Below are 17,420 nucleotides of genomic sequence, written 5' to 3'. Positions count from 1 at the left end.
CGAGACACTTGCTTTCCTTTCGCGAGCGGTTCTCTCCTTCCGACGAGCTTTCACACGTCTTTCCGAGACGATTTCGAGTTGGCGAGACGAGACGAGTTCTCACGCGTTCTTCTCTCTCTCTCTCTCTCTCTCTCTCTTTTCTCTCCTCTCCTTTTCTTTCCTTCCCGTCGTTCACCTGGGAATGAAGGTTGCTGCAGGACCAACGTTATCTGAGGAACAGGGAACGACCGAGGGACTTGTGCAGCGGAGGAGGGAGACAGCGGCGAGATCCTCTTCGAAGAGAACCCTCTCTTCTTCCCTTCTGTTCGTCCTACAAGCACGGAGCCGCCTGATCGTAGAAGATGTCCTGCCGCAGGCTCCGCTTCCTAGGGATCCTTCCTTCGACGATGGACATTCTTCTCTCTTCTCCGCTCTCCTCGCTCTCGCACTCTCGCTCGCTCTCGCACTCTCTCTCGCTCTTCTCTCACGGGGACACTCGGTCAGCACCCGCGCTACACCGCTACGCGCTCGGGAGTGGCGGCTCTCGCGTCTAGCCCGGCCGTACCAGCGCGCAAGCGCTCTTCCTTCCTCTCTTCCTGCCTGCTTCCCTGCCTATCTTTGCCTACCTGCCTGCCTCGCTTGCCTGCCTGCCTGCCTGCCTGCATGCCTTGCCTGCCTACTTGCCTGCTTTGCCTGTCTGCCTGTCTGCCTACTTACCTACCTACCTCTGACTTGTCTTACTCTTTCGCCCCTGATTAGCCCTTCCGTATCTGGCTGCCTCGAAACCGCCAAGGATGCTTTCCACCTCCGTCGACTACTTTCCTCGCTGTCTCTTTCACTCCAGAGTTTCTTTCCCGCGATCGTATTTTCCTCTTGTTGGAATTTACCAACCCTGGTGGTTTCCCTTTGATTCGCTGTCTCAAGGCTTTCGCGATGGACGACACAACGAGAACGACTCTTTATTTCTTTCCGCTTCCTTGTTGCCGGTTTCCTTCTCGTTTTCTCAAGGAGCCTCCTTCTCTCGGCTCCCGTCGTTTAGCCCGCGGTCTTGCACCACTGATTCGATTCTATGCAGTTTGGCTGCTTTTCGTTGCTCCTCGAGTGTTTTCGTATCTATTGTCGTTCCCCACAGCACGCGACTGATATCTCCTGTCGAATGCACTTATCGATTGTCCTCTCCATTGTTTGGAGGTCTGAGTTTGTTAACCGCGATCCAAACGAAAAGACGAGAAAATACTCTCGTCCGTTTATTACAGTGTTCGAATCTTTCGTTTCGACAAAGGGAGTGCTGTTTAATCTTGAACTTTGCGCAGAGACCTGCGAGCATTCATTCAGCGCGTGTATCGTCAGGGCATGCAGCGATTTACGTCGCACAGACGCGAAACGCGAAACGACAGAAGGGATGAACGTAAGGAAATCCGCGGCCCTTTCTCTTGCTGGCGAGGCAAAGTAATTGGAACGGTTGCGGGGCCAAGCAGATGTTCACCGTTCTTTCCAACCGCGTGATTCCAAATCGAGAAACTCTCTCTTTCTCCTCTCCGTGCTTGCAGGGTAAACATTGGATACGCAGTGGAAACGCGCGTCTGCGCGTGCACACCTGCGTACTCAAAAACGACCACGCAAACCGTTCAGGTAACCCGTTCGGAACCTTTCGATTCAATTGCTCGCGAAAGCCTATCTTTGTTGCTGTTCGACTCGTCGCACTCTCTTTCACCCTCGCTGTTTTCATCTTTCCTCACCATTTTCTCTACCCACCCCAGTTGTTTCTTTCATTCTCGTCACCGAGATCGGTTTACCTTCGATGTCAACGAGAAAATGAAGATTAATGCCCGCTGTTGAAAAGAGATTTGTGACGCCGCGACCCATCTCTCTCGTACAGCACCGTGATACCATGGTTTGGTTGTTACACCGTGATAAATGATAATTAATCCCTTAAGCTTCACCTTCGTAACGTCACATTTGCCATCGCAGCGAATTTCACGCGCGTAATTTCTCGCAAACGTGGACGATCCCTCTTTTGAAAAATATCATCTCGTACAGATTTGTATAACGTTTACGGAGCAATAGAATGGAAAAGTGTTTTGTTTCTTAAAATTCAGCGAGCTCTCAAGAGGTTAATATCAATAGTACTCCATCGATTTCTCTCTTACGCTACTAGAAACATTGTTACGTCGATACGCGTACGTTGATCATATTTTCTTTGTTCTAGCGAGCTATGTCGCCCGTAAGTAACAAATAACGCGCGTTCTTCGTTAGGATTTCATCAACAGTGACTTCTAACCTTGTCTCGATTCGCGTCGAGCTGCCAATTTCTCGTTCTTTCGCTTTCCCCCTCCCCTTAAAATGGAAGATTTAGAAACGAAACGAGTTATTCGTCGCACGACGGTCCTTTCTCGGATACACTTTCGAATTTCAGAAGGATGTTCTCGCGTACGATGGGACAAGGCGAGGATAAAACGCGGGTGATGTACACAGGGTGGGCGGGGGAGGGAAGTTTTATTGGCCTGTTTCTACCACGGAACGCCGCTGCCGTTGAAAACGGGGGTGCGACGCACGGCGCCGCCTCAAGATTTCGTTTCGATTCAGCCGCGAAACGTGCGGCCTCTGTTACGCGGTCTAAATTTGGCATTGGTTTCCGATGATTCGCGGAACCCGGTGCACACACAGTTCGTAAAAACGTGGAAATAAGGGCGCGGGAAACACGTCAGGGGTTGGCGACGACAACACGTGACTCTTTCAACCCTAAAGAGTCACGATCGATTTTTTCCCCGGAAGGTTAACACACTGCTTTTACCACTTTTTCTCTTACCCTTTTATTTACCTTTTTTTTTCTTTCTCTCCCCCCCTCGAACCGATTTTACGCAATTTAACGAATTTTCGACCAATTACACGCTTGTTTCCGACGTTACGTATTTCCGCAGAAATATCTATATTATTGATATTGGAAAAGCGTCGAATCGGTGAGTCGAGTTAAAGCGAATTCAATTAAACGGATGGCGTCGGATTAGACAATTAAATTAAATTTGAAAAAGAAAGAAAGAAAGAAAGAAGAAAAAAGAAAAAGAAGGGAAACGTTGAATAATTCCATCCATCGAAGCTCCATCATCTTTGTCATTATAATGTCGCGTCACGGGGCGTAAGACACCGTCGAATAAGTCATCTGCCGCGCAACCATTAAAGTAAACGAACCGCCGCCAAGCGTATTTAGCAATCTAGCAGGTTAAGCACGTCTATATGTATGTATGAGCCTCTGTAGAGAGCGTTCGGGCTTTGAGGGTCACTTTTCCGTGCTTGCCATTGATTACAAAGGAGAATGTACCTGCATGCACGGCGAACGACGTACACGAACGCCGTGTGTGGACACCGAAACAAGAATTTTCGTTCTGATTTTAACAGGAAGGGCACACCTGATATCGGTGGTGTTCGCGGGATTAACCGAGCGCAAGGTTTCGCCCGGTGCACTCGCACGGCTGAATGTGCAGGAAGTGAGCCGCGAATGAAGAGAGAGAGAGAGAGAGAGAGAGAGAGAGAGAGAGAGAGAGAGCGGAGCCCTGGTTCGGTCGTCCGAACCAGGATAGAGACAGCGGTGGAACACAGAGTCGATATTACGGTTCTCCAACTATTGCTCGCGCGCAAAAGTTCGCCCAGAACGGTTTAACGGTGGCATTTCGCGGTAACTCGAGAACCCATTGTCGAATCTTCGTTGCATATCAACGGGGCGAGGGGAGGTGAATCGATCCCTGCCGCGATCCTCGAAACTCGAATGCCTTTTCAAGGGCTCTTCCTCTGTCCTTCTCCCCGTTCGTCTGTCCGTTTCCATCCCTCTTGGTCTGGACTTTGCATCTTCCGCGTTTACTCCCCGGGGGGAGGGGCGAGTTTAATGAATTCGGCCGGCGAAACGTTCGGACGAACGTCCGGCGATCTGATTTGATTTTTACTCGAAACCCCCGAGTGAAATTGCACGCGAGACGGCGCACGTGTTGCGTTACAAATATTGCGTTTGACACGCGTGTAATCGAATTTTCCGTTCGATCGGGTCACGAGCCGAGCGAGCGAGTGGTTATTTCGCAACTGATACCGGCTGGATGTTTCCCGACGAAACGAACCGATCGAGTGGTCGATCAACGGTGGTTGAACGGGCGTACATTCGAGAGTATCTTTGGGCGGTCTCGAACGATCGTTCACCTCTCTACTCAGTGGGGGGGGGGGGGGGGGGGGGGGGGGGAGAGGCGGGGGTGTATATTGCACCGCGCGGCGAGTTATTACCAGTCGGCGGCGACGTTTTATTTCGCCGCGGCTGCTGACTCGCCGTGGAAAACTTAAAAAGCTTTCGATCGTGCCGATTTGTTTCGAAGCCGCCCGACGCACCGACCGCGGAATTCTCTCCTCTTCTGTGCCTTCTCTGTTCTTCCTGAAACACGTCTCGCTCGCACTCTCGCGCGTCATCGTCGCGGCCGCGGTCGGTCGTCGTCTACCCCGAAGCCACTCGGTCAGCGAGACGCTATTATGATATTTTCTAAGAAGCCGGTCGGTCTAATTTCCAGCCCGGGCTGGCAGTCGGAGAACTTTTTCTCTCCGCCAGGTTCGCCACCGCGCCCCCCTCTACTTTAATTTCTTTTATCGCTTTGTTTCTCTTTCATAAACGCGGATTATAGCAGGGGAAACTCGCTTTTGTCTCTCGTGGCGCTCACTTCTGGGTACATATTTACCCGTGGCGGGTCGACTTCGAATATAATTGCGATCGTCAAGCTGGAGAGGCTTGGGAAGGGAACGCGGAAACTGCGAGAGTGTAGAGAGAGAGAGAGAGAGAGAGAGAGAGAGAGAGAAAGGGAGGGGAAGGAACGAAAGGAAGAAATGGGAGGGTAAGGGAGGAAGTAAACGACGAGAAGAAGGCGAAGGAAGAAAAGGAGCTTGTAGAACGGCAGTCGAATTTCCGGGGATGAAAATAATCCTCGAGTGTCCCGACGGGGGAGGTCTCGGTAAATTCTCCGATTCATCGAATTCGTGCGATTCATCGGTTCCTTCGGCCGAGCCCGATCGAATCCTTCCGTCGTGGCAGCTTCGTTTCCGGGTGTACATTTAAAACTACACGCTAGAACGGAGGAGAAGACTGCAGGTGGCCGAGAAAGAAAGAGAAGAAAGAAAAGACGGGAGAACAGAAAAAGAAATAGAGAGAGATCCCCTTCCCTGTCGTTCGACGTTGGTTAAGATTCTTTCTCTGTTTGAGCTCGTGAGCAAAGACGAAGGGGATGAAGAAGGAAGCAGAGAAAGAGAGAAAAAAGAACCGGCTTGGTTCTCTCCGCACGAAAGGACCCGGGACCACCCGGGATCTGTCGTCGAACGATAGAAAAATATTTGAGGACAACGCCGAGAGGACGCGGCTCGATAAATTTCTTTATTCCAGCAGTTTGGAAAATTGGATTTTATTCGAAATAAAGATCCGCTCCGGTGCTTATCGGGGCCGGACGGATAGAAACGGTATCGAAATGTAAAGCTCCAGAGACACCCGATCGATCACCTCTCTCTCTCTCTCTCTTCTTCTCCTCCCTCCGCTCGCGCTTCCTACGTTCTCGTTCAGACGTGTTTGACAGGAGCGTCGGCTCCTGCCGGCCGACAGGCCACATCCAGCACGTTATTTCCTTCTTAACGCGTCCACCGGGATGCCAGCTAATTAAAAGGGAGAACAGGCAGCCTCTGTTCGCGTTAATAACCGCATCCAGCGTGCGCGCCGCTTGAGCTCCAGCGCGTTCCATTTAAAATTGAACCCGCACCACCACCACCACCACTACCACCACCATCATCACCACCACCACTACCACCGAGCGGTGGTCTCTTGTCACCGACCGTGTCGAGCCGTAACGCGACGCGTGTTCTTCACGGACACGTGTCTACCCTCTGTTTTCTCGTTTCTTTTTTTTTCTTTTTTCATTCTGCGCTCTTTGCGCGCTGCTCGTGCACGCACGCGTGTACGCCTTCGTTTGTAAACACGGCGAGGTTGATCGAGTTGAGGGTGTGGCGCACGTTAATTGCGAGAGACGGAGTTGATTGGAGAAAATTACCGGAAGAAGGCCGGAATCGAGCGCGAACGCGCGACTTTTCTTTTCCTTCTTTTTTTCTTTCTTTTCTTTTTTTTTTCCATCGAGGTTGTCGCGTTTCGTCGTCTCATTCGTTGGACCACCGACGCTTCTGGTCGTCGTTTGCACCTCGCCACACGGCCGATTACGTTAATCGCGGGGAAAAATTATGGACAAAGGTATCTAATTAGAGGCCAGCGCTCGTAACAAGCGGGAACGGAGCACGGAGTATCGCGAAGTATCAGATATAAAATGCCGCCTCTAATTAACGGACTAACGTTTAATTAAAAGAAAAGAGGCCGTCACCGTCTCGCGGCTGCTGCGTCTTGGACGATCGTGCATCTCGAGTAAATTAGACGAGTCTAGAATGAGACTTGCACGCGTTTCACACGTTTTTCTATGTCGACGTTGAGACCAGTTGCCAGAGTCGATCGATCGTGCGACAAAAATTCGATGACCGAGGGTACGATTATTTTCGATTTAGGAACGAATGGATCTGGATCGTTGAATCATGCTGGCGAGTAAGGGACGCGTACGCGTCTGGTACTTTAGCTGTCGGGTGCATGAAAGCGTGTATCGCGAGGCATGTTCTTTCCTCGAACCCTCGTCTTACAACCGCGCTCGCGAGTTCCGCTTCGGCATTCATCACAAAGCGACACGTGCAAGTGCTCCTTTCCCTCTCTCTGTGCCTTTTCCACTCGCTGGTTCGTGTGTTCCTCTATTTCCCCGTCTCCTCTGTTGGACATATCTCGTTGGTATCTGAGTTGTCGAGCTGAGATTTCCACGCGTCACGAGCAAACGCGCGTAATTCTGCAAATTACGAGCGCGTCGAGTTTGTTTCTCAACTGCGTTTCGTCCCGATAACCTTTCGTTTCAGCTATCTGTCTCCTCCTTTTTTCTTCTAATTTTTTATTCAGTTGCATTTAAGTTGCAAATTAATAGTAATTAATATTGATTAATCGATACATGAAAAACAACGGACTTGGGACTGTTTGTCTGGTCGTTCTAATCTTAAGGCATAAAATACGATCGATGGTATGTGTGTGAAGTTTTAAAAATGAGATTCTCCATACAGAATCTTCATATTGAATCGTGATAGCAGTGTAGGTAGAACTTCCTTAATATCCCTTTGTCATCGTCGTATTCGGACTTACTCAGTTTACCAAATTACTTAAATATTAATAAATTATTTATTACAAACTACAATAGGTTTAAAATTGTTCAGTTTTTCTTCTACAATATATTTCTTATTACAGTTTAAGGAAACTTATGCAAGCACGTCAGTTTACGTCTGTCTGAAGATTCTTGAAAACGGAATAAGTCTACTTATCTGCCGAGTGTCGTATATTTGTTCTTTAGTTCTGTTTTTATACATTCAGAGAGAGAGAGAGAGGGAGAGAGAGAGAGATTTATCTTTTCACACGTACGTGTACAACGTGTAAAGAGTGCTTGCGTTATAACGCAATCGCAATCGTGAATTGTTGAAAGGAAAAACGTTTTAAAGCGCGTTAAGCAGCGTTCGATATTTATCTTTGTTTCGTGTTAATATTAACGATATGTTATGCTCGCTGAAACGTCGCGATAATACTCGTATATTCTCGCATTCGCCGACGGCATAAATTAAACTTTCATTGTACGTATGAAATTGTCATGAGGCTGATGACAGAGCCAAAATAATTTGCCGTATATTAAGAACGTTTACCTTTGGCCTTAAGGTATCGAGAATAGAGAGAGAAAAAGAGAATTCATTGTAAGTAGTATGGGTCAGTGGTCAGACTCATGCGTTATTTTCATCCCTTCTAATGGCCCGGCTCAGCTTGTTTCGATTATAAGCACGACGCTCAAAAATCTATAAAACCTTGGAATTCTCATGAAATAATCAATTCGTGTCTGGAATATCTCATTTACTTTTTTCTGCACGTTGGAATCTGAAAAATTGGGCCATGATCCGTACCTCCCTCTGTAAAGATAGATACGACAGACAAACATTTTTATATTGGATGAAAGTATTACGAGAGAACGTCGAGAGAGTTTCCTTGGCTTTTTTGGAGCCCACGTTTTCGAAAAGAATTCCCTGATACGATTTAACGATTCATGAGATTTCACGTAATGTGTTTCGAGACCTTTTTAAATTTCAATTGTTCGCCATCGTTTTTTACAATATCCCGTTCCTGTTGTCTTCAAATATTCACGCGAAAGCCGCCATTTTCAATATAGACGAGATCGAGCTCGCACCGAGAATTCAATAAAGTACTCAATAAGAAAAGAAAGGGGGAGAACGAGAGTGTACAATGGCAACCGAAAGTATTGGCACGCGATTGTATTTATAACGGCATTTACCAGGTATATTGAATTTCGTATTATTCGACAGTGCGTTCGCACCGTGAAAGCTCAATGCTGCAAGAATGAAACGTACAAAGAACCGAATGAAAAAAAAAAAAAGAAGAAGAAGAAGAAATACTCGGTACGCGTGCGCACTATACTTTTGCGTTTCTCAATAATTCTCAATAATCGTCTCTTCAATCCTCATTTTCTCTGACAAAAAGGGAAAAAGAAACTACCCGGGGGAGCAGCGGGAGTGCAACGTTTCTCGTATATTTCTTGCCGCGATTTGTCCCCCCCCCCCTCCCCCCTCCCCCCTCTTACTCCAATCCGTGCCCCTTAAATCACCGAACACCATCCGGCGCACACGGTGGTGTACACACGCCCGTCCCAAATCACCCGTGTGCCTCGCAAACAAACCGAATTACTAAATCAAATTAACGCGACCGATCGAACGTATCAGTAAACCCTCCAGGATTTAGCCAGCCGTCCTCTCCTTGCCCCGTTAAACCCGAGAGCCTGAGAGATCTACGATCCAGCCCTCCCCGTCCCGGCCAAACCAACCGGCCGCATTTCGTATTCGCGACGTTCCGGCGAACGCTCACGCGCGGATCCTCTCGACGGACGTGGAGGAGCACACCGTGTGTACCAACACACCAAGCCTCTACGTAGAATTTCTGGCCGCGGTCGGATTTCTCTGATGACGTTATCATTATAGCCGGTAGCAGCGTGGCCGTTATTAGCGCAGCGGCGGTGGCACGACGTGGACGGGGGGGCGCTTGCGCGAGAGATCAAAACCAGCGGGTTCTCTGTCGCCTGGGATGATGGCTCGTGGCCCGTCTATTGATCTTGGCCAACATTGCGCGCCAGAACGAGGCGCGCTCTCTCTCCTCGTCGTCGTACACGCCAGCGTTGCTTGCCACCTCGCGCGTCCCTACCTCGGCTCGGCTCGGCTCGGCTCCGCTCGCTGCGCTCTGCAGGCCGCTTCGGCCCGAAATGATACGTGTGCGTCGACCATTGAGAATCGAACGGAATTCTCTGCACGCGACAGAGAATCCTTTCCCTGGTCCATCGCCCCCTCACCCTCCTTACTTTGGTTATTCCATCCTTTGAAACGCACGTCGAGGCGTTTAGATATGCAAATATGTATGTACGGATTTCCGTTGGCGTGCGCGTTTCGATTTTTAGACGAACTACATACGTAGAAAAGCAATCGTAAGTAGCAGTTTTGTGATTCAGATCTACTTGCGTTTGATTCGTTTCTTTTCCACTTTTTTTTTTTTTTTTTTTTCGTTTGTTTGGGAGAGACACGAATTTATGAAGAACAGAGGAGGGCTATTAATCGATTGTCGACGAAATTTTTAATTTTATTTTATTATCAAAAGATTGAGACAAGCATCACTGTGTTATTGTGATTTGTGACGTCATTATACCGTATACCGATCCTGTTTCATTGTCCTTCCCTTTTGGGGAGTGAGTTTCAGTAATTACTCAGTGGCGAGGGTTGTTGGTATTTGCATGGGATTTTTCTCGGCTCGAGTGGCGGTTTAGTTTGGGGTTTGTCGTAGGCTGGGATTCGACAGGGAGTATTTTCGGTTTGTTAGGGAGTTTTTTTCTACACTCGTGGCTGCGGTCGAGTTTGTAGCACGATTATCAAAGTTAATTCTTCATGTAGCACTCTTTCCGCGCCATTTTCTTTGGAGTTAAGCGTGCTAAATATTTCACTCCGTCTAAATTATATTTTTACTCCTTTGTATGATATGTATCTAAGATGTAGATCTTCACTCATTACCAGGAACATGTATATGCAAAGCTTCTTGCCTGCAATACCGCTCAAAGTAATTAATTACTATAATTTACTTGTTTGCCAAGCTCCGAACAAATAATTCCTTATCGAGAGAACGAGCATTCTTTGATATTATCGATTAGAAGCGCTACGTGTCTCGAGTTTAAATTATTCAACAAATATCCATCGATCATCGATGTTGTTCGAACAATCACGAGCGGTATTGTATATTCTCTTAACTTGGTCCCTACCATCCTGACCTCTACACCTCTTATTGATGAGACCATTGTTAAATTACTGATAAAAGGCATTTGCCTTCGTTTCCTTTCTTTTCATCCATCTTTTTCTCGCTGGCCTTCCTTTAATTACAGCGCTACGAAGATAAAAGTTCCACGGCCGGGAGAATCCTCGTAATAAATTTTCATCGAAACGAATATCGTCGGATTTCAATTAGCACAAAGACCGACAATTAGCGTTCCATGTCGGTTTCGTTAAAATTTTTTTCGAATTTTTAACCTTCTCTACCAATGTCTACAGCTTTCGACTATAACTTGTCGCGTAACTTGAAAGTTACGTGTTTGTATTTTTCAAATTTTCTAGTTTCATAGTGGTGTTGCATCACTCTTTATTGCAATTTATTTGTAAATATTATTAGCTCTTGGATTTTTAATTGAACTAAATTTGAAATTAACAAGATAAACAAAAGCTGAAGTTCAATCTGAGTCTGCGGATTTTGGTACTTTCAAATTTCCCATAGATCCCATAAAAATCCACGGTCCAGCAATGATTTTCCAAATGAAATTTTGGTTAGATTGAAACGTAGATGTGTTGTTCTTCTCTGTTTGATATTCTGGCGAATTTGAAAAACGCGTGTGTCGTTTTGGGCTCGGGTCCGAGTTCACCGCTAGATTGTTCATGTACAATCGCTATTCTTCGTTTCATGGTGCCAAACTTGGCTTCGTAATATCACGCGACACGGTTCACCGGCGTTACCAGGCGTGCCTGGTTCTCCAGGAATCCGTGTTCCTCATAAATAAGATTGTCCAATTTAACTACGCGAAGGCACCGGAATAATCGTGAATCACTAATTAAAACGCTTTATTGAAATCGCGGAAATAATTCAACGTCGAGTGTCTAGCATCGAGAGAACGGTCGCGATTGAATTTATCACCTGCCTGTACTGTGTCGTGAAAATTCTGCGGGGATAACGTATTTTTTAGACTATACGCTTTCTATATTTATTCTATCATTGTTCGTTTTATCTCTGTCTCCCATGCTCCTTTATTCCGATTATTTATATTACACTACTCGTTCCATCTAAAAGTTCTATCGTTCTTTTTCTGTGGCAGGAGAAAATGTAAAAAAAGGAGCGGAATTTTATTTTTAAAAAATTTTTGAGGTAATTTAAGCTACTATCTATTTAAACTAAATCTGTCGTATTGTTATTCTACTTTGTAAAATAATGAAGAAAATTCTGCGAAAAGGAGATCGTCAGAAATGTAAAAAAATTATTTGTCGAAACGAAAGTGGCTATCTTTTTTTAAAATAAAAAAATTCTTTTTTCCTTGTATCTCTGCATCATTCGTTACAGTCAGAAAAGAAACTCTTGGCCACTTAATACTTATCATCAGACCGTGGATATTTATGCAGATTCCTGCATTACGTGCATTCTACGTATTTCTAAATCTGCCACAAAAACTTAAAGTTCTATATCTACGTGCATGTACTATTTCTCAATGTCTATACCTATCTACATATACTATTTCTTTTGACTCGCAAAACGTTCTCCACTCCACTCCGGAATTTTTCAAGTTTTTTCAATCTCGATACTCACCGGCTTGTGACTGGCTGATGCTTACGAAGCCGCGAAATGAGTAATACGCTGAAGGAACGCGAACGCATAATAAATTCTCAGAGGTGTGTAAGAAAAAAAAAAGAGAGACAGAGAATTTACGAATTTCCTTTTCGCGATTTCCTAATCCATCGCGGTTTCATTTGTTTCACTCGACGGCCAGTGATTATTTCTCGCGATAAATTGTTATTACGGCCACCATGCATGAGGGTTGGTTCGGTCGAGCGGACAGTGATGGTGGTGGTGGTGGTGGTGGTGGTGGTTCCTGTCAGCTCGAGGAAGAGAAGTTCGGGTTGTGTTCGCGTTTTCCTGAATAGCAAAATCCTTGTAATGACCGGAAGTCTTATCGTTTACCGCGAACACGAGGTCGGATAAAATCGGTGGCAGTCAGACATAGCCGAGATGCTATCTAGCCACCTGTGTAGGTGTAGACCTTGTCGTCGTTCTATTATCCATTATGCAAACAACCGATAAATGAGTAGATAACACATTCGTATACCAGCTACAACATATTTGGAGCGGTGGATATTTTTCGGACAAATGCATCGTTTAACTAAACACCTTGACTCGTCAAGGGACAAACTCGTCGCGTGATAAATGCAAACGTTGCGTGGACGCCGCCATGTTGCCGAGAAACGTCGCTTCACGAGGATATCGAAATCTTAATAATACTTAAATAATATTTATCCACGATTGACATTTGCGTGAGTCAGAAAGTTAACGATAAACAAAATCTCTGTATATACGTATTGAAAAGAGAATACTTTTCCAAAATTCCTAAAATAAAAGTAGAAATAACGACGAAGAGGAACTGCGCTTTGCAACTATAACTCTAACGTTAAAGGCGATATTCGGTAATTGTAAATTGATTGAAACAAATTGCAAGGGAAAATTGCGACGGCGCACCGTTAATCGATGCATTCATTCGCCGCTGCATCCATCTTTCGCCATCAGTCGTTGCTGCAATTGAAAATAAAAATTGAAAATAATTCACTCTGGTCTGCACTTTCTCTCTGGGTTAATTCTCGGCGCATGTTCGGCGCACGTCCGGGGATGAACGTTTAAGTATTAAACAGTTACAGAGGGATTAAACGAGTACCCCCCTAGCGGGAAGCTTAGGGGACTTGTGTTTTATGCAGTATTTATTGCTGGCAACTACCATCAGTATTTACTACAGCCGTGGGACTACTTAAGAATTAATGTCACCTTAAGAAGGATGGAGGAATTAGAATGCACCATTGACTCGCTAATTCATCTTGATGCCTGAAATTTGCAACTCGGTCACTTTGCGTATAACCGTTGCATGGGTGCACCTTTATTTTTATAGGGGTAGTGAGCAAATAAAGACGATAACGCGATTCTTCTTCCTTTTACCCACGGCGTTCTCGACTCGCGTATGCACGTCTTTGAAGAGGTTTTTGGACGAACAAGCACGAATGAAACCAAACCGAACGAAAGGGGAAATTACGAAGGAGCTGGAAAATTCATCGGCGAGCAAGATCTCAATGCTTCCTTCCGAATTGTCCCATCTAAAAAGCACACTTTACGATAATAACGTTCCTAACGTGTTAAAACGTTCTACGCTTCAACCAACGAATAAAGTCTGGCCTCTTCCTCCCTTTTCATACATTATACGACGATGTAATGCAACATAGTGCGCGCGTGTGCACATGTGTATGTCCAAAAAAAAAGAGCAAAGAGAGAAAAAAAGAAAAAGAGAGGAAAACAAAGTGGAAGAAAATAGTGTTTACGCGGCTTTATTCTATCCTGGCTGGCGTTTAATGGTTTGCTCAGGCGCCAGGTTACATCCTAATTTGGCGGGCGCGCGAAAGCCGCGGCAGGGAAAACGCGGAAAACGGGACTGGCGGTTTATCGGGGGAAAGACGAGTATCCGGTTACATCTACATGCTGAGGAAAGACTCTGGACGCGACTAGAGCGGAAGTATTCGGCAGAGAGAATGCAACAGGCAACGACAAGGCCTGGCCGAGCTGGGAGTGCTGCATCGGCGTAGCTATACGTATAGCGGTCGGTTGGTCGGTCGGTTGGTCGGTCGGTCGGTCGGTCGGTCGGTTGGTCGGTCGGACGGTCGGCCGATCGGCACCTGGCTCGAATCGCAGCGATGATTTTCCAGCCTCCGAGAGCCCATCCCCCTTTTCGTTTGCTTTTCTTTCCCCAGGGCGTGGCGCTCAACAGGCTTGGCATCCAGCCAACTTTCTGCTTTTCTCTCCTTCCCCGCTCTCCTTTCTTTCTTCACCCCCTCCCCCCGTGTTCTTTCTTCCACTCTGTTCGTCTTCCTCTTCTTCCTTCGTTTCCTTTCTACCGTGCCGGTATAACAACGGGACGAGAAAAAGGAATGAAAGAGCTGAGGGCGCGCCAACGCTATAGGCCATCTTCTGTGTATGTACGTACGTACGTGTACACATACACGCGCGGATATAGGGTATCTGACCAAGGTAATTCCTCGCGAGAAGACAAGTTTTTATCGGAAATGCAAAATAAAGTTTTTACGCGCCAAGTTTCCTCTCGTTGGGAAATGATTTTGAAAATCTGCTCGGTATACCGTGTGCACCGTGTGCGCTTCGCGATGTTCCCCCAAGTCAAAAAACTGTATTTTATAAATAATAGGAATGCCGAGGAACTAAGAGCAGCCATTGTTTTTTTAAGATGGTGGCATCGTTGCTCGGCCGGAAAGCGTTATATCACGCTCTACAGTGCTACTTCAACTATTTAAATGTTACGAGTGATCACCACACTCTCTCGTTCGGCACGAAACTCACATTGATCTTGAGTATCTGTCACAAATATCGTAGATAATTTCATATATACAGTCAGACCGTAGATTTTCACGCGAATTTTTACACTCTCGCGAACGTGATCAAACGCAAAGTGGAATTTAATTAGAGTTTAAAGTTCTACATATTGAAGATCGCAACGCGCCGCTTGAAACCACATTTATCACTCGTTCTGACGCGCGTATCTCGAGCAATTTCCATTATACAGACGTTATAACGCCGTTGTGCGCGATAATTGGATCACCCGTTAGCCGCGCGCTGCTACACGTGTAGATACGAACCCGGGCCCGGGTTTGGTTTGTTGTTGCCGTTGCATCTCGTGGATCTATCCGCCGGACTTTAACTCGCATCGGATACATCCGGACGTATTTATGCCCCGCGTTTAGTTGCGCGACCGCTCGAAGGCCGCTCGAAAGCCGCACAGCCACTAACTAACTTCCTGTTATTTGCACGGTTTACCCTCGACCGGAATTGACCTCGAGCCGTGGCATCGAATACGATTAAAGTTAGGCGCGGCGCGCACACCCGGAATTCCAGAGGTGCGCTGGCCAAGGGTGGAAATTTTCCTCGGACTGAAACAACCATGGTGCGAAAAAGTGTTACGCGGCGCGCTGCGTCTCGCCGATTGTTTCTTTTTCGCCCGATGGTAACGGGATACGTTTGCCGAGGTTATCTTACAAATTGCACAGTCGCTCGATATTACAATGGTAGTTATCGGGGAAATCGGTCTCGCGACTTCCGGTCGGGCTCTCGCCTCTTAAGTTTCACAAACTCCAAGTTCGCTCGGTATTGCGTTTCACCGCTGGCCTGGACTCGTTGATGCTAGATACCTGATTTAAACATCTTTAACGGTGGCTCTCGCGATTTCGAAACACCTGATATCGGCCACTTTCAGTTCCTTTCAGTTTAGCAGCGAAATTCAATTGGTTATATACGTGCGTATTGCTGGTTGAGAATTATAGCGACTGGGTTTGTTATTGTAAGGAATTTATTGTCATGCTGTGCTGTGGAAGCATGTCGCTCGAGTGTATTACTCGAGTGTATACATAATTTAATTTAAAGTGAGTAAAGTTATAGAGAGAGAGAGAGAGAGAGTAAAATTGTAGCTTAATCGATTGTGAAACTATCAGGGATGTTGCTTGTGACAACTAGCGACTAAATTTAAATTCTCGAACTATGATTTTCAGCTTGTATGTATTTGCATGCGTGAAAGTCTAATAAATTGAAAATCGTTCTCGCAAAACGAAATCTTAATCCAGTTCCAAGACAAGAAAAGAATAAATCTATACAGTTAAAAAAGATATAACTCTCTGTTAATCAATTTAGGTTTAATTAAACTCGATATGCCAAGCTATGTGAAACGATGTTGGTCTAAAGAAATTCTCAAGTTCATCGATCAAGTATGAAAAATGATTCTAACAAGAAGGAGCGAAGAAAACGTAATATTCCTCGTTCATTCTCTTATCCATTATCTTCGTCGGTAGGTTTAGGTTACGCTAAGCTCGAGGATACACCGAGTAGCTAGGAGCGGGGTGAGGCTAGGTCATTTGAATTTAGGGGAAACTCTATTGGAATTTAAGCGGGCACCACTGTACCAAGTACCAAGTTTCATTAGCAGCGAGTCTAGTCATCAGCATCAAATTTTCATTTAATCTACTATTTGAGCGCATGTATTATTTAAAGTATATGATTAAGAATTGCGCTGGATGCACCAGGGTTGTGATAATCCTAATATCGTGGGCTCCGATTAGCTCTAGTTAGGACTTGTTTAATAAAGTTAGCGTTATCGCGGAACTTAGAGTTTCAGCTGGGAACATTTGAGATTCGAGAATATTGGTGAGAATATTCTCAGACTCGGTTGCTCTCCATTAAGAATAATCTTAATCTGAAAAAAGTTAAAATGACTACGACCTGGAAATATTAGTTAGAATAGTGTAGCAACTATCGTGACAATAGTTAGTACAGAGTTGCAACGATTTCAGATTTGTGAATCATTCGATGACTGTGAGAACAATCTTAAGTTGAGTTTAGAACAAGTTGGGTTTCTAAAAATTAATCTTCTTCTGGATTTTTGGATCAGAAATGTTCGATCAGAGAACCATTTATAGTTTAAATTAACAATATTTAAGTTATTGGAACGGTCTCTAACTTGACGATCGTTTGGTGATCCTAGAGGAATAGAGTTCCGACAACGCCATCTTGGAATCAGTGTACCCTCGTGAAATTACCTTCGGGTTGTAAGACTTGATTAGAGTCCACCAAGATTTGCAGGATTTCAGTTATCGATTCTCGGGGGCTTCATCAGAGCAATCTCGTTGCTGAATTCGTTCTTCTCGCCGTTTTCTTCTTTGAATTAGGTTTGGATTGGTTCCTCGACTTATTTGGATTAGACTCGGGTTTGGTTCTTTCGGATTTAGAATCGCTTTGAATTCGTTGCAATCGAATCGACGTACGTAAGTGTATTCAGAGATTCCAAGGTACTATTATGCCTTTCTTAGAGCCTTGAGATGATACTTAAGAATATATTAAGGCTCAAATAAGGATGCACGATCTAACGATTTTCTCAGCGAGGGATTATCTCATTCTGTCCACGAATTATAATTATAATATCGAA

The 17,420-nt window shown here is 45.6% G+C and overlaps 1 protein-coding gene across 2 annotated transcripts in view; it reads left to right on the top strand.

Annotated features, from left to right (window-relative positions):
- LOC122529233 overlaps positions 1–17,420 on the top strand; it is a 132,613-nt gene that overhangs the window by 97,720 nt on the left and 17,473 nt on the right. The window contains exons 4-5 of one of the 2 annotated variants that reach the window (XM_043655128.1): positions 7,498–7,506; positions 12,223–12,227. The exons of the other annotated variant lie outside the window; for it this stretch is intronic. Coding sequence (XP_043511063.1) covers positions 7,498–7,506; positions 12,223–12,227 — 14 coding nt within the window. The remainder of the gene's footprint in view (positions 1–7,497; positions 7,507–12,222; positions 12,228–17,420) is intronic. 2 annotated transcript variants of the gene reach the window in all.

The sequence above is a fragment of the Frieseomelitta varia genome, unplaced genomic scaffold, assembly GCF_011392965.1.
Source record: "Frieseomelitta varia isolate USP_RPSP 00005682 unplaced genomic scaffold, Fvar_1.2 scaffold_281, whole genome shotgun sequence".
NCBI lineage: Eukaryota > Metazoa > Arthropoda > Insecta > Hymenoptera > Apidae > Frieseomelitta > Frieseomelitta varia.
Note: the sequence above shows the minus strand (reverse complement) of the source record. Positions and strands in the feature narration are given on the sequence as shown.